General features: G+C 43.6%; 1 protein-coding gene across 3 annotated transcripts in view; it reads right to left on the bottom strand.

Annotated features, from left to right (window-relative positions):
• The window catches only part of ADAM9 (ADAM metallopeptidase domain 9), a 269190-nt gene that overhangs the window by 59873 nt on the left and 181611 nt on the right, over window positions 1-27706 (bottom strand). Inside the window, exons 2-3 of one of the 3 annotated variants that reach the window (XM_056570918.1) lie at window positions 4105-4199; window positions 2226-2287 (exon numbers count right to left, since the gene is read on the bottom strand). The exons of the other annotated variants lie outside the window; for them this stretch is intronic. Of the exons in view, the coding sequence (XP_056426893.1) occupies window positions 2226-2287; window positions 4105-4199 (157 nt within the window). The remainder of the gene's footprint in view (window positions 1-2225; window positions 2288-4104; window positions 4200-27706) is intronic. 3 annotated transcript variants of the gene reach the window in all.

The following is a 27706-nucleotide window of genomic DNA, read 5'->3' as shown; positions in this document are numbered from 1 at the left end:
TGAATAATGGCCAAGCCCACCAATTTCGTCAGGATCGGCCAACCATCTAATGCAGTTTTTCCCAACCAGTGTGACTCCAGCTGTTGCAAAACTACAACTCCCAGCATGCCCGGACAGCCAACGGCTGTCCGGGCATGCTGGGAGTTGTAGTTTTGCAACAGCTGGAGGCACACTGGTTGGGAAACACTCATCTAATGTGTATGGGAGTGCCGTGCTTTTTCCTTAAAAGGTAGACTTCTGGGATAACAAAGGCTGAGCATGTTGGATTTTATACACTGTGAGGTCTCCAAGATATATGACCCGATTTATTGCTCTCTAGTCTGGGTGTGTGTACTGTACAGGGAAGTACATCCTAGGAAATGATTTATGGAAAGCTATATACTTGTCTATTTGTTAACTGTTCTCTGGTCTTTGTAGATAAGGAATGGAATATATATATATATATATATATATATATATATATATATATTTATATATATATATATATATATATATATATATATATATATATTTATTTTATTTATTTTTTTTTCCCCGTCTTCCGTCACATTGAGAAATGTTCTATTAGCACTAAAGTCAATAGAAGGACGGATGATGTAATCTGACACAGACAGAAAACTTCTGCATGTAAGGCTGTGTTCACATCAAAGAAACATTTGTGGCCAATTCCTGACACATGCTACTATATAACTATACAGTTATATAAACTAGGAAATACATGTTTTACATCACTCGGTCATTTTTTTTTCTTTCTTTATGGTGACCCATTTTACTCTATAGCTGAAAAAGGGTAAAGCGACATAACGTGTTCAACAGAGGACGCGCTTTTAGATTACATCAAGTGCATAGGAGCTGATGGCTACGTGTTAGTTTTGTGTCCGGTGCCTCCCCCAAGAAGTAGGATGAATATGATCACATAAGATGCGACCAGGCTAAATGTGCGGGATTAGTACATCCTTTCTTTAGAATGAGCCAAAATCACGGGCAGCATGAAAACAAGGACACACTCCATTATTACAGAGAACTATGATGAACGCTACAGCTTTAATAAGGAAGACAGTCTCATACTGCCAGTAGAAATAGAGAAATAGAGATTATCTATCTATCTCTTTCTATATATCTATATCTATCTCTTTCTATAGCTCTCTCTCTCTCTCTCTCTCTATATCTATATCTATCTATCTATCTCTCTCTCTCTCTCTGTATCTCTCTCTCTCTGTATCTCTCTCTCTCTGTATCTCTCTCTCTCTGTATCTCTCTCTCTCTCTGTATCTCTCTCTCTCTGTATCTCTCTCTCTCTCTCTGTATCTCTCTCTCTCTCTGTATCTCTCTCTCTCTCTGTATCTCTCTCTCTCTCTGTATCTCTCTCTCTCTCTGTATCTCTCTCTCTCTCTGTATCTCTCTCTCTCTCTGTATCTCTCTCTCTCTCTCTGTATCTCTCTCTCTCTCTCTCTGTATCTCTCTCTCTCTGTATCTCTCTCTCTCTGTATCTCTCTCTCTCTCTCTGTATCTCTCTCTCTCTCTCTGTATCTCTCTCTCTCTCTCTGTATCTCTCTCTCTCTCTCTATCTGTATCTCTCTATATATCTGTATCTCTGTCTCTCTCTCTCTCTCTCTGTCTCTCTCTCTCTCTCTCTCTATATCTGTATCTCTCTCTCTATATCTGTATCTCTCTCTCTCTCTATATCTGTATGTCTCTCTCTCTCTATATCTGTATGTCTCTCTCTCTATATCTGTATCTCTCTCTCTCTGTATCTCTCTCTCTCTGTATCTCTCTCTCTCTGTATCTCTCTCTCTCTGTATCTCTCTCTCTCTGTATCTCTATCTGTATCTCTCTCTCTCTCTCTCTCTCTCTCTCTCTCTCTCTCTAAAATCTATCTATGTCTATATCTATAAATAGGTAATAGATGTAGGCAACACACCAAAAATAGTGAAAAAATACATTGCTGTGGTTTATGGAGGCACTGCTGAGATTTCTGCCTCCATAAAACACAACAATTTATTTGTCACTATTTTGGTGTGCTGCCTACATCTGTTACCTACAAAGAACAACCAGAGCACCGAGGCTCTATTGCGCCTGCACCCATCCTCTTTTTACTGTCTAATATGCTCCCCCATGTATAAGAATATAACTACTATAATACGGCCCCTATGTACAAGATTATAACCACTATAATACTATTTCCTATACAAAGATTAGGTTCCATAGTAAACAAAAAAGAATACCTGTGTTGTTCAAGATGTAATATATGTTTCTTGCCTTCTGCATGGATGACGTAAGAAAGGCCCTAAAAAATACAAGTATGGTATCACCTAGTTTCTGTACACGTTACGATTATATTATCTGTATATACTGTAAGTAACATAGACAATAAAAAAGTCAAAGTTATCTTCTTCAGTCAAGTTATTTCTTTAAATAAGTCATGGCACCAATGAGAAAATGGGGGGGGGGTAATTATTTGTAAAATGTTGGTAAAGTAATTTTATAGGGTTAAAACAGAGGCTATATGTTTATTAGATTCTTATGATTTTGTCATTTGTTTAGGGGGTCTAGTATTTATTTAGAGGGTCTGATCTGTATTTATTTAGAGGGTTTGGTCCAGGGTCAGTATTTATTTAGGACATCTGGCCTGGGGTCAGTATTTACTTAGGATACTCTGGTTCAGTGTTCGTTTATGAGTTTATGGCAGCCTGGCCTGTGATCTTTATTAATTGATCTGGCCTGGTGTGGGGACCATATACGTTTGAGGATCTTGTCTGTTGTAGGTATTTTTGGGGTCTATCCTGTGGTCTATATTCATTAACGGAAGGCATATGGGGGAGTCATATTTACCATTTGTGACTGAAATGCCATATGTTGGGGACATGTCCTTTATAAACAGGCAAGGTCAAAAATTGGGGCTTGCGTTTGGAATAAGTTCTCCAAATGAAAATGGAATAAATAGGATTCTTGGGTTGGTGAACAAGGTGCCTTAAAAGGGGTACTCCGCCCCTGGCATCTTATCCCCTATCCAAAGGATAGGGGATAAGATGTTAGATCGCCGCGGTCCCGCTGCTGGGGACCCCGGGGATCGCTGCTGCGGCACCCCGCTATCATTACAGCACAGAGCGAGTTCGCTCTGTGCTTAATGACGGGCAATACAGGGGCCGGAGCAGCGTGACGTCATGGCTCCTCCCCTCATGACATCATGGCCCGTCCCCTTAATGCAAGTCTATGGCAGCGGGCGTGATGACCGCCACGCCCCCTCCCATAGACTTGTATTGAGGGGGCGGGCCGTGACGTCACGAGGGGCGGAGCCGTGACGTAATGATGCTCCGGCCCCTGTATCACCCGTCATTACATGCAGAGCGATCTCGCTCTGCGCAGTAATGATAGCGGGGTGCTGCAGCAGCGATCCTCGGGGGTCCCCAGCAGTGGGACCCCGGCGATCTGACATCATATCCCTTATCCTTTGGATAGGGGATAAGATGTCTAGGGGCGGAGTACCCCTTTAAGCCTTATTCACACTATGGAAATTCAAGGCGGAATCCATGAGGAATGTCATGTAGATTCCGCCTCACATCACATTCGTATTGGGGGAGAGATTTATTAAAACCTGTGTAGAGGAAGAGTGGTGCCATCACCCATAACAACCAGATTCCTTCTGTCATGTATTAGAGGCCTCTTTAAAAATGAAAGAAGCAATCTAATTGGTTGCTATGGGCAACTGCACCACTCTTTGATGAATCTCCCTCATTGATTTCAATGGGTTTTCCTCAGCTGTATTCACACAGCAGAAGTTTGGCGATGGCCCGTCCAATGGGGATTCAAACATTCTTCCGCCAGAATATGGTAGTAAAAGCCCATACTTCAATAGGACTTTATTTTTCAGCACTTATTTCCTCGGCAAATTCAGAATTTCTGTGGCAGAAACATCTGGCGCTGAAATTCTGCTACGTGAATAGTGCAGCAGAATCCCTTTGAAATCAATGGGACTATGCTGAAGCAGAATATCCGTTCGGAAAATTCTGTGCAGACATTCCGGAAAAAGTTCCGCCCCTGTGAACCTGGCCATAGTCTTCAGGCTGCTGACACATTATCATAACATATGCAAACAGTAGTTACCTCCTTCAAGGAGCCAGATGCATCTCTTCTTAGCCGAGTCAGTTTCTGGGGTATTATAATGTCATAAGAATTAAGAAACGACGATGGGTCCAGGCCTGCCATGGACAAAAAAAGCACAGGTAATAAACGTTAGAGAGATACAGGAACACGTATTTCATCTGGTACAGATGCAGAAAATATAGTATAAATCAGAATATCCCAACCAGTGTACCTCCAGCTGTTGAAAAACTACAACTCCCAGCATGCACGCAAAACCAGCAGCTGTCCGGGCATGCTGGAAGTTGGAGCTCTGCAACATCTGGAGGTGCACAGTTTGGAGACCACTAATCTAGTAAATAGTCACAGTAGAGGATGCAGCCTCCAAGACCACCACCTATGAGCCAGAATGGAGAATGCATGCAGGGAGTTGGAGTTTTGCAACAGCTGGAGGCACCCTGGTTAGGAAACACTGCATAAGATGAATGGCTGAGGTATTGCATGGCGGCCAGAGGAAAGTCTGGCAAGGAGTTTCTCCATCCTGGTTCATAGATGGGGGTCTGGAGGCTGCACCTTTTACTGGGTCAGTGGTCTACAAACTGTGGACCTCCAGATGTTGCAAAACTACAACTCCCAGCATGCCCGGACAGCCGTTGGCTGTCCGGGCATGCTGGGAGTTGTAGTCTTGCAACATCTGGAGGTCCACAGTATGAAGACCACTGTACTAGATGTTAGGTGCTAAAGCATTTGTTATAGTAATCTGTGGTCTGACAGGACTTGCTGAATAGTAACTAAAGAACAATTACCCGGCAACCACCCGGGCAAGGGCAGTGACATACTTATTATACTGAAAAGGTGGCACTGTTATTAAACAGTCTACAGCAGGTGGTGATGGTCCCTCCTAAAACAGTAGGCCTCAGCCATTGATGTACATGCATATTTATAATACAGTATAATGTAAGTGGAGCCGTGCCAGAGGTTTCACCCCTCACCCAGTGACCAATACAACTGCTGTCACCCACCACAAAGCTGAATCACCCAAAATAGTCTGACCCCCCCCCCCTGTTCCCACATACACCCTGCACTCCTCCTCTGGCCTGGACTATTCAGGGACATGTGTCGGTCTGCTGACAGCCGTGGTGATGCTGATCTCCGCTCTTACAATGCAGCCCGTAGTGTTGTCACACGAGCCAGAAATATTCCGGAGGAAACATCTAGGACATGATAAATGGCGTCCTGCACTGCTGACTCTACTGCTATACCAATTCCAAAGAATAGAAGACGACGGCGACAACACAATGGGAAAATTCAAACACATTCGTGACCCCAGGATAAAAATTTTTTTTTACATTTTCAAGGTCCAAACTTCTAAACAAAAACTGATTATTATAGTCGATATTCAGAGACAACCCCTTTCAAAAATGATCAGATGATCGCCACAGGTCACTGCTCAACAGTGGCCACTGCAGGGAAAATGTAGTATTACATGGAGGTAACTGAAGACACCAAGTGACTGACAAATACATGAGAACATTCAAGCATTGTAAACCTCTATAAATGTTACCGTAACCACCAACCATAATCACCAAAGTTACGGATTGATTTTAACCACAAAAAAATGAGTCCATCGAGTTACTTTTACCTCAGCAAGAGGTGTCCACAGCTCTGGATGAAGCAGCTTCTCTTCTCTTTTGCCAGCATGATCTCATGCAACATTCACCATTGGCATGAAACCAAAACCTTGTCTCTCTATGTATTTAAAGCTAAAGAACTAGTCAGGTCTCTCGCTAAACAAACAGTAACCAACCATGGCCGATTTCGACAGGTGCAGACATTCCACAGAGCGATGGAGCTTCACTAAAGACAGTTTCACATACCGTATTTTTCACCGTATAAGACGCACTTTTTCTTCCCCAAAACTGGGGGGGAAAAGTTGGTGTGTCTTATACGGCGAATACTCACCTATCGGGTCGGTCCCGGCAGCCGTCAACGGCCGGGACCCGCGGCTAATACAGGACATCCCCGATCGCGGTGATGCCCTGTATTAACCCTTCAGACGTGGCAATCAAAGCTGACCGCCACATCTGAAGCGAATGTGACACTAACCCGGCTGCTCAGTCGAGCTGTTCGGTGAAATCGCGGCGTCCCGAACAGCTTACAGGACACCGGGAGGGACCTTACCTGCCTCTTCGGTGTCTGCTCCGGGCCGGGTCCCCCTGCATGGCCGGCACTCTCCTTCGACGTCATCACGTCGTCGCGCACTGCCGCCCCGTCATCCAATAGGAGCGGCGTCCGTAGCGACGTGATGACGGCGACGGAGAGCATGGAACCCGGGGAAGAAGACGCCTGGAACGTCGGGGACACCACGGGGACGCGGCAACAGCGATGGAGCGACATCCAGGGCAGCGGTGACGAGTCTGGAGCGGCAGGGATACGTGAGGATTACCTCCTATACCAGTGGTCTTCAACCTGCCGACCTCCAGATGTTGCAAAACTACAACTCCCAGCATGCCCGGACAGCCAACGGCTGTCCGGGCATGCTGGGAGTTGTAGTTTTCCAACATCTGGAGGTCCGCAGGTTGAAGATCACTGTTGGGTTCAGAAACTTGTTTTTTTCTAGATTTTGCACCTTTAAAATTGGGTGCGTCTTATATACCGGTGCGTCCTATAAGGCGAAAAATACGGTAGTCACATCGATGTTATGGTAGCACTGTAACCGCTCTCCAATAACAATATAATAAAGTTAGATTCAGTAGAACCAAGGAAGATCTGGGGCATACAACCATAACATAAACCGAACAAGCATTGAAGATGCTTTCGGCAGTGAACAAGGTTTGGAACTTGACCGGTTTGCAGGTATATATGGCACCATTAATAGCAAACCGTGAGACGCTGCATGTTCTCCTTCCGTTCTATCATAGACTGCCGTAGCTTTTTCAGCAATAAACTCTTCTGTTGGATCAGACTAGATGGGCAACACCTCACTTACCACACCCATCTATGAGCCTTGGGCACCCATAACCTTGTCAACGATTCAAAGATTGTCCTTCCTTGGTACCATTAACAACTACACACCCGCCGTTTTGGAGATGGCCTTAGCCAGTCATGTCACCATATTAATTTGGTCTTTGTCAACGTCACTTAGATCCTTAGGATTTCCCATTTTAATTCCAATACAAAAGACTTTAAGAGCAGACTGTTCTTTTGCTACCAAATGTTCAACAATGTTATTCATATTACTTCAAAAGTAGTAGTGCGGCAAAAAATAACTTATCCCCTAACCAAGGATAGGGGATAAGTTATAGATCGCAGGGGGTCCGAGTGCTGGGACCCCCCGTGATCTCCTGAACCGGACTCCAGCAGTCTGCCGGAAGTGGCCGTTTCAACCTTCACAGGAAGTCATGGACGACAACCCTCCCCCCATGTATCTCTGTCGGCACCCCCCCCCCCTTCCAGCATGGGGCCCTGTTCAAAAGATCGCGGGGGTCCCAGTGCTCGGACCCCCCGCGATCACAGAAAAAGTTAACTTTTTTTTCCGTTTTTTTTTTTTTTTGGTGGTACATTTTTTAAATAATAATACAGCTGGAATACCCCTTCAATGTTATGGCTGATCAGTTTAGATTTTTTCCATATGATTATTTACAGAGTAAAGTAGTCACCTAGGTTTGAACTTTCTTCCTAGCCACAACTAAGGCCATATTGCTAAAAAGACATCTCATTACTTAGAAATGTGGTTCTGGGCTAATCCAGGCTGGCAAGTTGTGTGAGATTCTAAGACCCCAAACCAACAGCCCTTGTGACTCCTAACACCCGGTGCTGTCCACACAAGTAATCCTTTCAGACACTTGCAGTCACGGAAATATTTAAATAAGTTATTTTCTCTCAGTCTGGAAAAGTTCAGACAAGTCTGTTAAATGAAAGCCAGCGATCGGCAAGACGAAAGGAAAAATAAACTTCAGGTCGTAATACTGCGGTTCCAACCAAAGGGGGACACTGCCCGTGCCAAGATGTACCTGCACTGCAGAGCTGTCCTACTTATAGACATTGTCTATTTATAGATGGAGGCACGTTCTGCTTTCACTCGACAACCATGCTACCCATGAAGCTGTCTAATACTGGTCATAGATATTCACTACTACTGTCCCCAATGTGACCTGCACCTAATGTAGGGCCAATAGACACCAAATCATGGATGCAATGCCCCCAGGACCTCGGCCACTGAGGTGAACAAGGCCTCTGAACCCAAGAAATCCTTGGCACTGCCATTAAGCACAATCATAGATGACCAGTATCAGATTGGTAGGGGTCAAACCTAAGAAAATTCACATATTTAGACACATTTTGCCATGGACTGAATGCAGAATGCAGGCGTGGTTGTACATTTGTGGAGTTTATGAGAGTTACAAAAACAGCCAAAACAAGCAAACTTTATACAGTCCGCTATTTACACTGTCCAGTTCCAGTGCCAAGTTCCAGCGATCGGCCACAGCTTCTGCCCATGGTCTCTTTTGGTTACTAGAAAGGACACATTCTCCACTACTGTTCCGGCTCTGCTGGTTCTCCAGTTGCAGAGGTACATAACACTGCTAAAGTAGCTGGCACATGAAGAGGACATGTGGCTTATGAAGAGATTAAGGTTCATTGTGCCCTAGCTTTTCTTGGTGTGCTTCTACTGTTGTGTTGGACTCCTGAATTTGACCATGATCATGACCTCAACATTGTTATGGACAAAGTTCCTGCCTTGTCCTTTGCATTGTCTGCTTGGTACCCATTCTACTCCTGGCTACCTGTCGTCTTCTGGTCTGTTATATTCCTGAGCAATGTCCTGGTGAAAACCCTTGGATCATATGATTAAAGACCAGGGAAACCCATCGACTCTGCACCCAAGTCTAACCAGCTGGAATACAGCTTAGACAGGCAAAGTTCCGGCATGTTTCCTTAATAAAGCCTCCTGCATGGGACTGAGGGAGTAATTTTTCTCCTTGGGTGGGCAAAAATGTCTGAGGAGACATATAGGCCCTTACATGCTCCACTAGCAAAAAGAATATGTAAAAGTTGCTATCTCCATTATCGCCATTTCAATATATAATGGGGATCTATGAATAATGCTCATATCAACCACTCGGTTATGTGAGAGTACGGGCAGAAAAAAGTAACAGGATAGCTCAGTGAATGTGTATATGTACGAACATGGCTTATATCTGTGATCATGACTGCAGGGCGGTCACTTGACCTGATAAACATTACTACAACATTACCAAGGTATGAGTAAACTGGTAAATGATAGCAGCCAGACCAAAAGTTTGCGGGAGAGCATCTAAGTACTGGTGCAGCACGGAAGAAGATCTAGAGATATAGACCTGAGAGGCTGCGATAAGGGATATATTTGTAGATCATCAGACAATTAAAAATCACACGTAGGTTGACGGAAATGAGATAGTAGAGATGTGGGACAGACTGGTGAACAGCCTCCATGATTTGTTACAGTGTTCTGAAAGTTCATCTTAAGAAGTCTAAAATGGGAAAAAAATCCACCTGGCTCCCGTATTCAACTGTAGATAGTTGTAAAATAAAGAAAAGACGTAGTATTTATCGGCGTATAACACACACTTTTTAGGCTAAAATTTTTAGCCTAAAGTCTACCTGCGTGTTATACGCCGATAAGCCGCTGCAGTTCAATGATTTAAAGCGGGCGCTTTAAATCAATGAACTGCAGCGGCTTTGCAGGTGCAGAGACCGCCAGCGCTGCCGGCTTCTCTGCCCCTGCCTGCCCTGGGGTCTAGAGCCCTGCTGCCGGCCCTTCTCTTAACCTGGCTGTCCGCGCCACTTCTCTCCCCCTGGCTATCGGTGCCGCTGCCCGTTCTCTCCCCCTGACTATCGGTGCCGGTGCCCCAATGCCGGCACCGACAGCCAGGGGGAGAGAAGGGGCAGCGGCACCCATTGCCTGCGCCGCTGCCCCGTTGCCTCCCCCCATCCCCGGTTGCACAATTAGCTGTTGCTGGGATCGGGTCCGCGCTGCTTCAGGCCTCCGGTGTGCGTCCTCTGCGTCGTTGCTATGCGCTGCACGGCGCAAAGACGTCACTTATCATTGCGCCGCGCCGTGCATAGCAACGACGCATGGGACGCACACCGGAGGCCTGAAGCAGCGTGGACCCGACCCCGGCAACAGGTAATTATGCAACTGGGGATGGGGGAGGCCGGCGCCGCTTCTCTCCCCCTGGCTATCGGCGCCGGCAATGGGACGCCGGCACCGATAGTCAGGGGGAGAGAACGGGCAGCGGTGCCGATAGCCAGCGGGAGAGAAGCGGCGGCAGCAGGGCTCTAGACCCCAGGAAAGGCAGGGGGAGAGAAGCCGGCAGCAACGGCCTCTCTCCCGCTGTCTTTCCTGGGGGTGTATCTGGGTATACACGTGCACACACACCCACCCTCATTTTACCATGGATATTTGGGTAAAAAACTTTTTTTACCCAAATATCCTTGGTAAAATGAGGGTGCGTGTTATAGGCCGGTGCGTGTTATACCCCGATAAATACGGTATGTGGTCTCAGGGCTTCCTGTTGACGGAGGATGGAAAGGTATGAAAACAAGTGGCAATATATTGTCTAACCACTAAACAAAAAGGCCCTCATAAACAGAGGAAAGTTGGCTGAATCTGCGGATTGTGCCGAATCTGAGACTGGGGTTACACATAGTTTTTAGATCTGTATTTTATTAGTATTTTCAGCCAAAACCAGAAGAGGGTCCAAAAAAAAAAAAAAAAAAAAAAAAAAAAAAAAAAAAAAAAAAGGGATGTACAAGTCTTTCCATTATAGTTCTCCTCATTGTTGGTTCCTCTTCAGTTTGTGGCTAAAAATACTGACAAAAAATATTTGAACTCACCCTTCCAGATTACTGTTCAGTTAACTATATTATATAAATATATATATATATATATATATATATATATATATATATATATATATATATACACACACACACACACACACATATATGTACCAATAGCTATTCTGTATGTGGAAACGCCACATTATTTATAGTCTTCTTTATCACAGATATTACTTCTCGTATCCCTTTCCAGAGAACATTACTCATGTAACATTTAGGATAATATCAGCATTTTTCCTGTCCTACAGGAATAACAGCTCACATCCAGGCACCAGTGACATGTACTCATGTAGTCACATTGTTCAACGTCAACATACTGAAGTTTCGGATACGAGATTGCCCACTTAGGCATCTCTATAGTAAAGGGGTATTCCGGCCTTAGACATCTTATTCCCTATCCAAAGGATAGGGGATAAGGTGTCTGATCGTGGGGGTCCTGCCCCTGGGACCCCCTGCGATCTCTGTGCAGCACCTGGCATTCTGTGCTGGGTGCTGCGCCCGTCAAGGAGACCTGATATCACGTGATGCCCCCTCCATTTATGTCTATGGGAGGGGGCGTGACATGAATGAAGGGGGCGTGGTATGAATGAAGGGGGCGTGACATGAATGAAGGGGGCGTGACATGACCCCTGTGAGCAGACATCTTATCCCCTTTGCATATGGGATAAGATGTCTAAGGCCGGAATACTCTTAATTCACAAAAAAAAGATCATTGTGCTGTTTTGTCTCATTATTTATTATCTTTTAGCCACATGGCGTTATTGTTTTATGCTTTCCTAGTGGTAAAGTTTCTCCCTGAGGAAAGTGCCATAGAGATGTGGAGACCTATAGGCTCTTCATGTTAGGCTAGGAATTCTGGGAAAAGTATATGCAAAGCAGTTCTCTCGCGCCACCTTTTGAAGCTAGCTTTTCCTTCAAGTCAGTGTTTGACTACTTAAAAAGCCTTAGAACATGACTGGGGATTTAAAAAGAAAAGTCAGAGACTCACCATAAGGAGAAGTTACAAGCAAACAGTACAAACTCCAGCAAAGCAGTGTGGTCAAATAAAACCAACAAGCCACAACCTAGTAACATAAAATCATTTTACTCAGGTGAAAGATCTTTGGGAGGCGTCTACACAGTCAATGAGAAGCAGTAAATTCCTCCCTTATCTTCTTGGGCTCAAAGATGATAATGACAGCCATTATGGGGCTGAGTAATCTCTTGGTTTTCTTCAGGGGAACTGCTAACAGACAAGGTCAGGCCGATAAAAGAGCCATTGTCCACATGAGTGGGACCTGACCCGACTCCTATATGGAGAATACGCGGGCCCACCCTGTCCTACAAAAACAGCTGCCAGAAGAATGTGAAAATCCCTGGCTTCTAATAACTAAATAGAATCATTTCTCCATCTGTGAAGACAATCCAGATGTACTGAATAAACTCAGAGAAAGACGCTCAGTCAACAACAACTATGACAGCCAGCGAACCCATACGTCACTGAACGTACACTGCAGCAAGTCTTGGCCTGCCGTTAGTGTTTTGAGACATGTGCTTTCCAAGATGTGCTATAGTGGAGGACATTCAGGGGTGTAACACGTGATGGGGCCCCATAGTGAAGCAAAACTGTGGCCTCTCTACAACATGACCATTTCAGTCCATAACATAAAGACTTTTAGGTTATTTTGGTCTCCCTTATAAAAGGCTGATAATAAACAATGTGATGTCACAGTACAGGGATAATCTACACACACACAGTGATGTCACAGTACAGGGATAATGTACACACACAGTGATGTCACAGTACAGGGATAATGTACACACACAGTGATGTCACAGTACAGGGATAATGTACACACACAGTGGTGTCACAGTACAGGGATAATGTACACACACAGTGATGTCACAGTACAGGGATAATGTACACACACAGTGATGTCACAGTACAGGGATAATACACACACAGTGATGTCACAGTACAGGGATAATGTACACACACAGTGATGTCACAGTACAGGGATAATACACACAGTGATGTCACAGTACAGTGATAATACACACAGTGATGTCACAGTACAGTGATAATACACACAGTGATGTCACAGTACAGGGATAATACACACAGGGATGTCACAGTACAGGGATAATACACACAGTGATGTCACAGTACAGGGATAATGTACACACACAGTGATGTCACAGTACAGGGATAATGTACACACACAGTGATGTCACAGTACAGGGATAATGTACACACACAGTGATGTCACAGTGCAGGGATAATACACACAGTGATGTCACAGTACAGTGATAATACACACAGTGATGTCACAGTACAGGGATAATACACACAGGGATGTCACAGTACAGGGATAATACACACAGGGATGTCACAGTACAGAGATAATACACACAGTGATGTCACAGTACATGGATAATACACACAGTGATGTCACAGTACAGGGATAATACACACAGGGATGTCACAGTCCAGGGATAATGTACACACACAGTGATGTCACAGTCCAGGGATAATGTACACACACAGTGATGTCACAGTCCAGGGATAATGTACACACACAGTGATGTCACAGTCCAGGGATAATGTACACACAGTGATGTCACAGTCCAGGGATAATGTACACACAGTGATGTCACAGTCCAGGGATAATACACACACAGTGATGTCACAGTCCAGGGATAATACACACAAAGTGATGTCACAGTACAGGGATAATACACACAAAGTGATGTCACAGTACAGGGATAATACACACAGTGATGTCACAGTACAGGGATAATACACAGTGATGTCACAGTGCAGGGATAATACACACACAGTGATGTCACAGTACAGGGATAATACACAGTGATGTCACAATACAGGGATAATACACACAGTGATCTGTCTCTTCTTTCTTCTATACATGTTTGGCTAGGTTCAGACTACGGAATTTCCACCTGCAATTTCGCTTTGAAATTGCAGGCGGAAATTCCGCTTGCTAAAATGTATATTGTAGTGAATGGTTTTCCGTTCACAAATTCACACTTCGGAATTTGTGAACGGAAAATCCGCTTGGAAATTTCCGCCTGAAGAAAGGCGTTGCTATTTCTTCAGGTGGAAATCCACACGGAACACATTGCAGTCTATTGGAGACTGCAGTGTCCACGCGGTCCTAGCGCCGACTGATTCAGTCAGCGCTGGCCGCACTCGGAATCTCCGGACGGAAATTTTCTGCCCAGAGATTCCGTAGTCTGAACCTAAACTTAAGGTCCTTTAATCTTTCCTGGTAAGTTTTATCCTGCAATCCATGTACTAGTTTAGTATCTTCTCTGAACTCTCTCTAGAGTATCTATATCCTTTTGGAGATACGGTCTCCAGTACTGCACACAATACTCCAAGTGAGGTCTCACCAGTGTTCTGTACTTCTCTTTCTACTGCTTATACATCTCCCTATACAGCCAAGCATTCTGCTAGCGTTTCCTGCTGTTCTCAGATACTGAGGTCAGGACTGTGTCAAATACCGTATTTATCGGGGTATACCACGCACCGGCCTATAACACGCACCCTAATTTTACCAAAGATATTTGGGTAAAAAAGTTTTTTACCCAAATATCCTTGGTAAAATGAGGGTGCGCGTGTGTGCGCATGTGTATACCACGATACCATGTTTCTGACCCCGCAGAAGCCCCCAGGAAAGGCAGGGGGAGAGAGGCCGTCGTTGCCCGCTTCTCTCCCCCTGCCTTTCCTGGGGTCTAGAGCACTGCTGCCGCCGCTTCTCTCCCCCTGGCTATCGGCACCGCTGCCCCATTGCCTCCCCCATCCACGGTTTTAGGATTACCTGTTGCAGGGCTCCGGTCCACGCTGCTTCTGGCTCTGGTGTGGCGTCTATGCGTCTTTGCTTTACGCTGTGCTACGCAATGACGAGTGACGTCGCGTCACTCGTCATTGCGCCTCGCAGCGCATAGCAACGAAGCATAGACGCCACACCAGAGCCAGAAGCACCGCGGACCGGAGCCAGAAGCACCGCGGACCGGAGCCCTGCAACAGGTAATCATAAAACCGTGGATGGGGGAGGCAGTGCGGCAGCGGCCCCGATAGCCAGGGGGAGAGAAGCGGCGCAGCAGGGCTCTAGACCCCAGGAAAGGCAGGGGGAGAGAAGCGGGCAACGACGGCCTCTCCCCCCCTGCCTTTCCTGGGGGCAACCGGGGGGGGGGGGGGGATGAGGGAGGTAATGGGGCAGTGGCGCCGGCAGTCTCTGGACCCCAGGATAGGCAGGGGCAGAGAAGCCGGCAGCGACAGCAGGTCTCTGGACCTGCAAAAGCCGCTGCAGTTCTTTGGCTTAAAGCGCCCGCTTTAAATCATTGAACTGCAGCGGCTTATCGGCATATAACACGCAGATAGACTTCAGGCTAAAAATTTTAGCCTAAAAAATGCGTGTTATATGCCGATAAATATGGTATTCTATATTCTGCCCAAGGGTTTTTACGCCCCAGGTGCATTATCTTGCACATGTCCACATTAAAATTTCAGTTGCCAGAGTTCTGACCATTCTTCTAGTTTGCCTAAATTCTTTTTCCATTTTGGCGTATCCCCCCAGGAACATCAACCCTGTTACATAGTTTTGTGTCATCAGCAAAAAGACACACCTTACCATCGAGACCTTCTGTAATATCAATAATGAAAATTAATAATGATATTAAACAATATTGGTCCCAGTACAGATCCCTGAGGTCCCCACTGGTGACAAGACCTTGCTCTGAATATTCTCCATTGACTACAACCCTCTGTTGTCTGTTACTCACCCACTGCCTAATCCACTCAACAATATGGGAGTCCAAGCTCAATGAGTGTAGTTTATTGATAAGTCTTCTATGTGGGACAGTGTCAAAAGCCTTACTAAAATCTAGATATGCAATGTCTACTGCCCCTCCGCCATCTATTATTTTAGTCACCCAGTCAAAAAAATCAATTAGACTTGTTTGACATGATCTCCCTGAAGTAAACCCATGTTGTTTTTCATCTTGTAAATCATGGAATTTTAGATGTTCCACAATCCTATCCTTTAGAAGGGGTTTCCATTAATTTCCCCACTATTGATGTCAGACTTACTGGCCTATAGTTGCTTGATCCCTCCCTACTACCTTTCTTGTGAATGGGCACAACATTTGCTAATTTCTAATCTTCCGGGACGGCTCCTGTTACCAGAGATTAGTTAAATAAATCTGTTAACGGTTTTGCTAGCTCACCACTAAGCTCTTTTAATAATTTTGGGTGTATCCCATCAGGCCCCTGTGACTTATTTGTCTTGACTTTAGACAGCAAACATAGAACCTCTTCCTCTGTAAAGACAAATGCATCAAACGATTCATTAGTCTTCCTCCCTAATGGAGGTCCTCTTCCTTCTTTTTCATCTGTAAAAACTGAACAGAAGTATTCATTAAAGGGGTACGCCGGTGGAAAACTTTTTTTTTTTTTTAAATGAACTGGTGCCAGAAAGTTAAACAGATTTGAAAATTACTTCTATTAAAAAATCTTAATCCTTCCAGTACTTTTTAGCAGCTGTATGCTACAGAGGAAATTCTTTACTTTTTTAATTTTTTTTTTTTGTCTTGTCCACAGTGCTCTCTGCCGACACCTCTGTCCGTGTCAGGAACTGTCCAGAGTAGCATAGGTTTGCTATGGGGATTTTCTCCTGCTCTGGGCAGTTCCTTATATGGGCATCAGGTGTCAGCAGAGAGCACTGTGGACAACACAAAAAGGAAATTCAAAAAATAAAGATTTTCCTCTGTAGCAAACAGCTGCTAAAAAGTACTGAAAGGATTAAGATTTTTTAATAGAAGTATTTTACAAATCTGTTTAACTTTCTAGCACCAGTTCATTTAAAAAAAAAAAATAATAATCCACCGGAGTACGCCTTTAAGGCAGTCAGCTAGCCCTTTTTTCTCTTCTACATACCTTCCTTCCTTTGTTTTTGTTTTTAATTTAGTTCTTCCTTGCTTTAATTTCCTTTTTTCGTTTATATATCTGAAGAATGTCTTATCCCCTTTTTTCACAAACTGAGCTAGTTTTTCTTCTGCCTGCGCTTTAGAAATTCTTATAACTTGCTTGGCCTCTTTCTGCCTAATCTTGTAGATTTTCCTATCGTCATTGTTCTGTTTTTTTTATTTTTATTTTTTTTATTATTAACTATGAATACCTCTTGTATAATCCAATGACTCTAGGCACAGTTTTGTAGATTTTTATCATGAAAGGTATGAAAATTATACTGCAATGAGAAAATTAGTCACATGGTACTTAGAGTATGTCTGCCGTCCCAACAAGAACATTCAATGCTGATGAGACAGGTCACAAATTTTCCAAAAAGTGTGTCTTTTGTGGACAAACTAACAGATACATGTGTGTCTATATTATAGAGTCAGACCCAGCAGCTACTATGGGGCCCATTAACTAATCCCATGCCCACTTACATGGTGACGAGAACTTGTGCTGGTCTTGACTCTCTAAGAGACACTGCACTGTTAGCAGGACGAGGTATAGGCCTTTGGGTCAGGGTAAAGAAAAGCATGGAGGGGTAAAACTTCTGTTCTGGATGACCAATTTAGGCACCATATGGTCCCACTGTCATCTCTGCTGAGGAGCCCCCTTTCTTTCATGTAGGCCATTGGGTAGATTCATCTTCATACATATATGTAACTATTCTGCAATTGCACTGTACAGTTTAAGGTCGGTCTGACACAAGCGTGTTATATGCGTATTTTTGCATTGGTATTACCGACACAGGTCCTGGCCCGGCTGTGTTTCTGATTAATCAGTCACGCTGCAAGACAGACACAAAAATAGGCATATGTGAAACCGGCCTAAAGAAACACAGGGCTAAAACGATAGACTGTTTCAGGACTGAGAAGGTGACACAGGTATTTAGAGGTTTCTGCAAATTCACCACCTTAATATCATAATGGTATTACAATTGCAAAAGTGATACACCACCACTTTGGGCACAGACGTATTGCGTGCATGAGCCTTCAGGTGTTACTGGTTTAACTTGGCACAAATGCAGTACGCCTCATGTTCAGATGCTTGAAGTTAAACCCAGCATGCCCCGAGTCTGGATGGGATCTCCAAGCACTCCACTCCAAGAGCACATTGGGTCCAACTACAATCTCCGGAACGCGAGTCATACTACAGTTGTGCCAAGTTAAACCATTAGCACCTGAACACTTATGGACTTGTTACTTCTGTGAATAAAGTGGTGGCATATTACTTTTGAGATTGTGATGTATATGTAAACTGAGAACCATTAGGATATAATAGTGGTGAATTTGCAGGAAATCTGGTGCACTATGTATGGTTTTTGAGTACTACTGAATGGGAAGGGAGTCACACATAGTGCATACTCATTGTATTTCAAGCTGAAAGAAATTTGGTGCACTTTTTGCTATGAGCAGATACAGAGGGCTTCACTGCCGCAGCCCTGTGTGTGCAGTGAGGGAACCTTACTGCACACACAGGGCTGCGAGGTGGAAAGTCCTGTGTCTGCTCATAGTAAAATGTGCAGCAGATTTCTTGCAGCTTGAAATACGACGTGTAAGCGGTGTGTGTGACCCTACCCTTAATGTGAAACTGATTCAAAGACCACCAAAGAGAGAATGCCTATGTCAAGCACCTCAGAAATATTACAGTACATCAGTTTTTCCTACATTCCTACAGGAATAGCTGGATCCAACATACACTGAATTTGAAGGCTTTGTACTTGCCCATAAGAGGCATAAGGTTACCTCATCAGCACAGACGCTACTAATGTCTATCTATGTCTATCCAAATATACATACACACCTTACCATGGTGGGATGGTACACACTGTTTGATCGAATGTTATGCCAAGAAACAACTCTTCTATAGCAGTAATGCTCTATTTTTATGAACTAATTTTATACATATATATTAGAGCTTACAATGAAAGGTAACACCAGGGTATATAGGCTTCACCTTTCACTATAATCCTCTCTGTGATAAGGAAGACACTGCTGGGAAAGGATCTGTACAGAACAGGAAGTCGTAGAGCTAATGTCCAGAATGAAAACTGCAAGATTACTTAAAAATATAGAAAAATATGGATAGTATAAAATAAGATTCAGAAAACCTGAAAGTTAAATTTAAACAATGGGTAATTTTCTTAATTAGAATGAGGTCATCATTTCAGGATCCTCATCTCCTGGGAAGAGAGGAGAGCATTTACAAAGAACATCTCTTGTGCCAGATCAGTGGTCCCCAAACCAGATGGGGGACATTCTGTAAATAGCTTATTGTTAAGAGACCTTTCTAAAAAGTAGGAGAGTAGTGGAGAACCCCTTTAAAACCCTTGTGCATCTTTACATTTCTAGCAACAAAGAAAATGATGGGCAGTGTTGTCACAATTAGGGATGTCCCATTATTGGTATGTGCAGCAATACTGGACATTATACTTAACGTCCAAAATAATTAACATTATTAACATACTAACTTACCTTCCCTCTAATGGGGAATTCCCTACCTGCTTACTGGGACTTTATAACAAACAGGGGGGATTCCCAACCTACTGGGGGACTTCTACCAAATTGAGAGATTCCCTACCTATTAGGAGCTTCTACCTAAGGCCTGCTTTCACACTACAAAATCCTCCGTTTTTAAACATCCGTAGGAAGATCTGTGTGAAAATCAGCTGAAAACGGCAGTAACAAAATCCTATACATCCGTTAGAAAATCCCATTATAGTCTGGTATTTTCTAATATCCGTATGAATCCGTTATAGTCCGTTATTGATAACGGACGTTAGTTTGTTATGGAAGAAATAGTTCATGAACTATTTCTTCCGTAACTATCTTCCGTAACAAACTAACGTCCGTTATTAATAACGGACTATAACGGATTCATATGGATATTAGAAAATCCCATAGACTATAATGGGATTTTCTAACGGATGTATAGAGTTTTCTTACTGCCGTTTTCAGCTGATTTTCACACGGATCTTCCTACGGATGTTTAAAAACGGAGGATTTTGTAGTGTAAAAGAAGCCTAAGAAGAGGGATTCCCAACCTACCTATTGGGGGCTTCTACCTAACAGGGGGATCCCGTACCTTACTACTGTTGGCATATCTTAAAGGGGTACTATGGTGGAAAACTTTTTTTTTTTTTTTTTTTATCAACTGGTGTCAGAAAGTTAAACAGATTTGTAAATTACTTCTATTAAAAAATCTTTACCCTTCCAGTACTTTTTAGCAGCCGTATGCTACAGAGCAAATTCTTTTCTTTTTGAATTTCTTTTTTGTCTTGTCCACATTGCTCTCTGTTGACACCTGATGCCCTTATCAGGAACTGTCCAGAGCAGGAGAAAATCCCCATAGCAAACCTATGCTACTCTGGACAGTTCCTGACAAGGACAGAGGTGTCAGCAGAGAGCACTGTGGACAAGACATAAAAGAAAATAATTTCCTCTGTAGCATACGGCTGCTAAAAAGTCCTGGAAGGATTAAACAGATTTGTAAATTACTTCTATTAAAAAATCTTAATCCTTCCAGTACATATGACCCTCTGAAGTTAAGGTTGTTCTTATCTGTCTAAGTCCTCTCTGATGACACCTGTCTCGGGAAACGCCCAGTTTAGAAGAGGTTTGCTATGGGAATTTGCTTCTAAACTGGGCGTTTCCCGAGACAGGTGTCATCAGAGAGGACTTAGACAGAAAAGAACAACCTTAACTTCAGAAGGTCATAAGTACTGGAAGGATTAAGATTTTTTAATAGAAGTAATTTACAAATCTGTTTAACTTTCTGGCACCAGTTGATTTAAAAAAAAAAAAAAAAAAATGTTTTCCACCGGAGTACCCCTTTAATTGTGAGTGTCAGTGAGGGCCTCATCTTCGACTTTTGACCAAGGGTTCAAGCCACCTCTTCTGTCACGTGACATAAAAAAAAATTTGATATTGGTGAAATAAAAATAAAATAAAAAAGGATTGGTACGCATACTCTCATAATCCCAAGTCACAATAGTCATTTGACACTAATAAGGGATGATCTGTAAGTGAATAGTGAAGTCCTCAAGAGATAGAATCCTGTCCTGCACCACATTGTATATGATCTTGTAGAACATCTAAAATCTATAAGAAATATCTGAACTTTCTAAAATTGGAAAGTAAGTGCCCCCATGTGACCTGTGGGATGCTGGGAAGTATTATCTGCTATGTCTAGGCCTCGCTCTCTCCACCTCCTCCCAGTAGTCAGGAAGCAGCAGCCCTGGGCCGGCCGAGAGGTTTCACTTTTTTTGGGAAATGTTTTCAGTCTTGTTCCAGGATATAAGAAATATTTATGTTATCTGGGCAGGAAACCAACTTTCCCCTAGTAGTAACAAAACCACGAGATCCATCTGGGAGTATGGAAAAAAACGAGAGTGTAACACAACTACGGCGTTCTGTGAGAGATCGCTGTAAACCGGCAGGAAGCAATGACTAGAAGGACGCAACGCTGCGGAGGTGTCCAGGGACTTTCTGTCAGTGAATGGAAACAATATTTACATACAGATGCTGATCACCTGATCATGATTATCGTACATGCTCCAATGGGCTGGAAAAAGCTCAGCCCTGACAGGAGCATTTTTCCATTCACTGCAAAACAGAGATCTTAAAAACTATAAATTCGGAGAAGTCGTCTGTCCAGGACTGCTGGTCCACAGCCTGCTCACAGATTATTGCATCATACAGTCCGGATGACCAGGAAGGAGGGGATTACCACCCCTTTCCGATCTCCCGTTCCTACACCATTTTTCCCCAAACTCCATCCCGTCTGCAATGCTTTATGGTTTTAGAATGTGTATGGGAATGTTAGCGTAGCATGTGGTAAGTTGTATAGTGTAGGTCAGTGTTTCCCAACAGGTGGGTGTCCAGTTTTTTTTGCAAAACTACAACTCCCAGCATGACCGGACAGCCTTCGGCTGTCCGGGCATACTGGGAGTTGTAGTTTTGATACAGCTGGATGCACTCTGGTTGGGAAACACTGGGCTATATACTAGCATGATGCACTGATGACATGTAAATTGGGGGGTCAGGGATCTCATCACTTCCCATACTGAATGATCTTCAAGTAGTTCAATGAAATAGAATAGTATGTAGACGTGAGCTGCAAGCGGCCTAAATCGATCTAATTCTCTTAAGGCAAGTATGAAAAAAAAAAAAAAAAACCTTCTATACGAGGATCATACATATAAGGCTAGTGGATCCGTATGAATGTGCTGTATTATAGCACTAAATATAATATCATATTCATAAGCATTACCAGGGAAAGTATAGAGGGCCAGGTCTTTGTAGATTTGCAGTGGTCTGATACTCCTTCCGTTTCAAGATTATCGCTTGCACAGTGCTCCTTGGGATGTTTAAGGCTAGGTTCAGACTACGGAAACTCCGGGCAGAAAATTTCCGCCCGGAGATTCCGAGTGCGGCCGGTGCTGACTGAATCAGTCGGCACTAGGACCGCGCGGACACTGCAGTCTCCCATAGACTGCAATGTGTTCCGCGCGGATTTCCGCCTGAAGAAAGAGCAACCCCTTTCTTCAGGCCGGAAATTTCCAAGCGGATTTTCCATTCACAAATTCCGCTTCACAAATTCCGAAGTGTGAATTTGTGAACGGAAACCCATTCACTACACTATACATTTTAGCAAGCGGAATTTCCGCCTGCAATTTCAGAGAGGAATTGCAGGCGGAAATTCCGTAGTCCGTACCTAGCCTAAAGCTTGGGAAATCTTTTTGTATCCAACTCCAGCTTTAAACTTCTCCACAACAGTATCTCGGACCTGCCTGGTGTGTTCCTTGTTCTTCATGATGTTCTCTGCGCTTTAAACGGACCTCTGAGACTATCACAGTGCAGGTGCATTTATACGGAGACTTGATTACACACAGATGGATTCTATTTATCATCATTAGTCATTTAGATCAACATTGGATCATTCAGAGATCCTCACTGAACTTCTGGAGAGAGTTTGCTGCACTGAAAGTCAAGGGGCTGAATAATTTTGCACGCCCAATTTTTTTTTATTTTTTATTTGTTAACAAAGTTTGAAATATCCAATAAATTTCGTTCCACTTCATGATTGTGTCCCACTTGTTGTTGATTCTTCACAAAAAATTACAGTTTTATATCTTTATGTTTGAAGCCTGAAATGTGGCAAAAGGTCAAAAAGCTCAAGGGGCCGAATATTTTCACTATGCACTGTATATGGATGGGGGCATGTTGGCCCCTTTTCGCACGGGGGTCTTGATGTTCCGTTCTCGGGGAATGCAAGGGTCCCATGCAGGAGATCGCTTGGGGGGGGGGGGGGGGGGGGAGCAGCAGCTGTAAAAAAAGTTTTTACGCTTGATACCTCTCTAACTATATGGTAGTATTCCTGTATACTGTATAAGAGTGTATGGTTGTATTATTTATACACTGTATGGTGCTACTATTTAGGCATTGCATGACAGTATTGTTTGGGCACTGCATGGCAATACTTTCTATAAAATATATGATAGGGTTTAAAAAAAAAAAAAACACTATATGAAAGTATTATTTGTATACTATATGGAGGTATTATTTAGGCATTGTATGGTGGTAGTATTGTTTGAGCACTGCAATGCAGTAGAGCGACAAATATATGTCAGTGTTATACCAGTATGTGGCATTGCAGCTCAGTTCCATTGACTTGAATGCTGTAATGCCACACACAACCTGAAGAGAGAAGTAGAAGTGGCGTGGGTTATTTTTATTTTTTTTAAAGAAAAGATAACCCCCTTAAAACAGGTCTCTAGGATCATAGTCATTGGTTTCTAGGCCTCAGTATGTAGTTAACAGCTACAGCTCGGCATGTAGGTGTTTCTCAACCAGGGTGCCTCCAGCTGTTGCAAAACCTTATGAACTGTTACAAGGCGGCTTTGTGATTTTGCCAGGAAACACCGGATGATAAAATCAGAGAGGATGTCCATCCAGGATTGCCCGTGCACAGCCTACTCAGAGAGACTATTGCATCACGGACAGGGTAACACAGTGGTATCTTAAAGGGGTATTCCAGGAAAAAACTTTTTTTTTAGATATATATCAACTGGCTCCAGAAAGTTAAACAGATTTGTAAATTACTTCTATTAAAAAATCTTAATCCTTTCAGTACTTATGAGCTTCTGAAGTTAAGGTTGTTCTTTTCTGTCTAAATCCTCTCTGATGACACGTGTCTCGGGAAACGCCCAATTTAGAAGCAAATGCCCATAGAAAAGCTCTTCTAAACTGGGTGTTTCCCGAGACAGGTGTCATCAGAGAGGATTTAGACAGAAAAGAACAACCTTAACTTCATCAGCTCATAAGTACTGAAAGGAATAAGATTTTTTAATAGAAGTAATTTACAAATCTGTTTAACTTTCTGGAGCCAGTTGATATATATAAAAAGTTTTTTTCCTGGAATACCCCTTTAACTATATGGTAGTATTCTCTGTATGCTGTATTGGTGTATTACTTGAAAATTCCATGGTTGTATTATTTCTACACTGTACGGAGATATTACTTAGGCATTGTATGGGCACTGCATGGTAATACTGCTAAGAAAATATATAGCAGTGTTATAAAAACACTATATGGAAGTATTACTTGTATACTGTATGGAGGTAGTTAGGCATTGTATGGCAGTATTTCGAGGAAGAAGAGGATTAACACTGTCACTGTCTGCAATGCTTGTTCGACTTGTACAGGAATGTTAGTGTAGCATGTGGTATGACGTATAGTATAGTGCAGTGATTCTCCCACTAGTGGGTCTCCAGCTGTAGCAAAACTAGAACTCCCAGCATGCCTGGACAGCCTTCGGCTGTCCAGGCATGCTGGGAGTTCTAGTTTTGTAACAGCTGGAGGCACCCTGGTTGGGAAACCCTGTTTTATACAGACGCTACATTAATGCAATTACACAGTATATGCCAGTAAACTGGTTCTATGAGTCACAGCCGGGATATCATGATAATCACATTTCTGGCAATGTCTAGGTCAGATTTGCTTCCTATTATGAACCATTTTAAAGGGAGATATCAGCTTTTCCCATGAATCACTGTGCCAGGTCATAGGAAGAAGAGATGGGGGTAAAGTAAGGTAATTTCTCCGATACCACATGGCAGTATCCACGTATAAGATCTCTTCATCTATAGCTGGCAACACATCTCTCCTCCCAACCAGGAACTCAGGAAACCAGATGCACAAGTCATTTCCCAACAATCTAAGTATTTTTAGTAAATTATTAAATATGTATAACTACTAAGAGAAGAATAAAACCCTACGCCAGCTTTAAAGGGCCGGCTAATGTAAGTCACTATAGACATAGGAAAAGTTGTGTGGCAACCAATAAAGGCCCCATTCTTCTCTCCCTGGGGCTGTCACCTGTATCATCTTTCTGCCATGATGTACACCCAAATAATGAGGGGTTCCCATTTGGGAGTTACGAAGGCTAGGTGACCACCCACTACAGCAATTGTGATGGCAGCCATATTGGTCACTAGGCATCATCAAAATACAGACTCAAGGACTGCGGTTGTTAAAGTGAACCCACAGTTTGAGGTTTCTGATCACTGCTTCTACAGTCCCTGTGGGGGGGGGGGGGGGGGGGGGCTGTGAGTCCTGCTTCCCCCACCTACACATAGAGAAAGCCTGAGTCCTGCTTCCCTCACCTACACATAGAGAAAGCCTGTGAGTCCTGCTTCTCCACCTACACATAGAGAAAGCCTGTGAGTCCTGCTTCTCCACCTACACATAGAGAAAGCCTGTGAGTCCTGCTTCTCCCACCTACACATAGAGAAAGCCTGTGAGTCCTGCTTCCCTCACCTACATATAGAGAAAGCCTGTGAGTCCTGCTTCTCCACCTACACATAGAGAAAGCCTGTGAGTCCTGCTTCCTCCACCTACATATAGAGAAAGCCTGTGAGTCCTGCTTCCTCCCCACCTATACAGAGAAAGCCTGAGTGTCCTTCTTCTCTGTGAGTTTCTCTGCCCACTATCCACAGAATAGTAGATAATTTAAGGATTGGTGGGGTCTGACCGTTGGCACCCCCCACGATACTGAGAACACAGGGAAATTGCAGCCTAAATAAATTAAGCTTGCAGCCAGTGCTTCAATAATTCACCATCATTCGAGACATCAGTGGAGGTCCCAGCAGTCCAACCACCCCACCAATCCGCTAGTGATCTCCTACCCTGTGGATAGAAGACAAGGATACCCCTTTTAACCATTGAGTGCCCTCCACTGTCCACAAGAATGCATATAACTGTGTGCTGCAGCCATAGCTTAATTATTAAAAATCAGTACAAATCTGTAGCACAAATAGTCTCAGGAGTATATAGTCCCAGCGAGCGGGGACTACACTGCAAAAGGGCTTGGTGAGTGTAGTGAGCGGCCATGTATGCATCACTGCCAATGCCAAAGCCCTTCATGAATGGGAGGGAGTAGCAGGGGGAACATGTCAAACTGCAGCACTTCCACTTACAGACATGTGAATCTGTGAATTTTATATATAACAAAAAGTAATTTACAAACCTATACATTTGGAGCACCTAAGCTTTAAAAACACATTTTATATTTATTCCTGGAATACCTTTTTAAAGGGGCACTCCAGTGAAAAACATTTTTTTTTTAATCAACTGGTGCCAAGATTTGTAAATTACTTTTATTTAAAAAATATTAATCCTTCCAGTACTTATCAGCTGCTGTATGCTCCACAGGAAGTGGAGTGGAGGTTCTTTTCTTTTTAAATTTATTTTCTGGCTGACCACAGTGCTCTCTGCTGACACCTGTATAGAGATAGAGAAAAGACAACCGCATACGGCGCCTCGTGTATTACCCTTGGTAGGCTGGCAGAACTAACAGCAATATGCTGTCTTCAGGGACCAGTACCGTCCCTAAAGATCTGTGCTCACCTTAGAAAAGAATAAAAAGAGCGTATCGCCCCACTAAAGGGGTGCACTGATGTGGATAGCTGCTGCCGGGATCAGGTCACCGGACCACGTATATAGACGAAGTCCTGGGTAAGTGCAGGAGAAGAAGAACAAAAAGGACCTCTGGATTGACTGCGCCAGGATTCCAGAGGTCCTTTCGTTCTTCTTCTGCTGACACCTGTCTGTCTTAGGACATAGCAAACCTCTCCTGCTCTGGACAGTTCTTGATATGGACAGAGGTGTCAGCAGAGAGCACTGGAACAACTGCAGCCATAACAACTTATCCCCTATCCACAGGATAAGGGGATAAGTGTTTGATCGCGGGGGGTCCGATCGCTTCGACCACCCTTAATCTCCCAAATGCATGGGAGAGCCGCTGCAGAGTCGGCACCCTGTGCAGGAGATCGCAGGGGGGCGCCAGCGGTCGGACCCCTCACAATCAGACACTTATCCTTTATTCTATCTTATTTTTTTAAGAAAAGTACTTCCTGTGGGAATACAACAATTGATAAGTACAGGAAGGATTAAGATTTTTAAATAGAAGTAATTTACAAATCTGTTTAACTTTCTGGCACCAGTTGATTTAAAAAAAAAAAATTCCACCGGAGTACCCCTTTAAGGCATGACCAGAATGATCAGAGAGAGACTTATCAGAAAAACTGAGCACATCTCCGGGGCTGCTGACCAGCTCCGGAGGAAATTCCTTCTAGTGACTCATATGATGTATAACTATTGTGGCTATTGTGAAGTCATTTCACTGTTACATTTATCTCATTAGATATAATTAAGGCTTAAAAATCCC

Source organism: Hyla sarda, chromosome 4, assembly GCF_029499605.1.
Source record: "Hyla sarda isolate aHylSar1 chromosome 4, aHylSar1.hap1, whole genome shotgun sequence".
Lineage (NCBI taxonomy): Eukaryota > Metazoa > Chordata > Amphibia > Anura > Hylidae > Hyla > Hyla sarda.
This window is presented reverse-complemented; position numbering and strand designations above follow the sequence as displayed.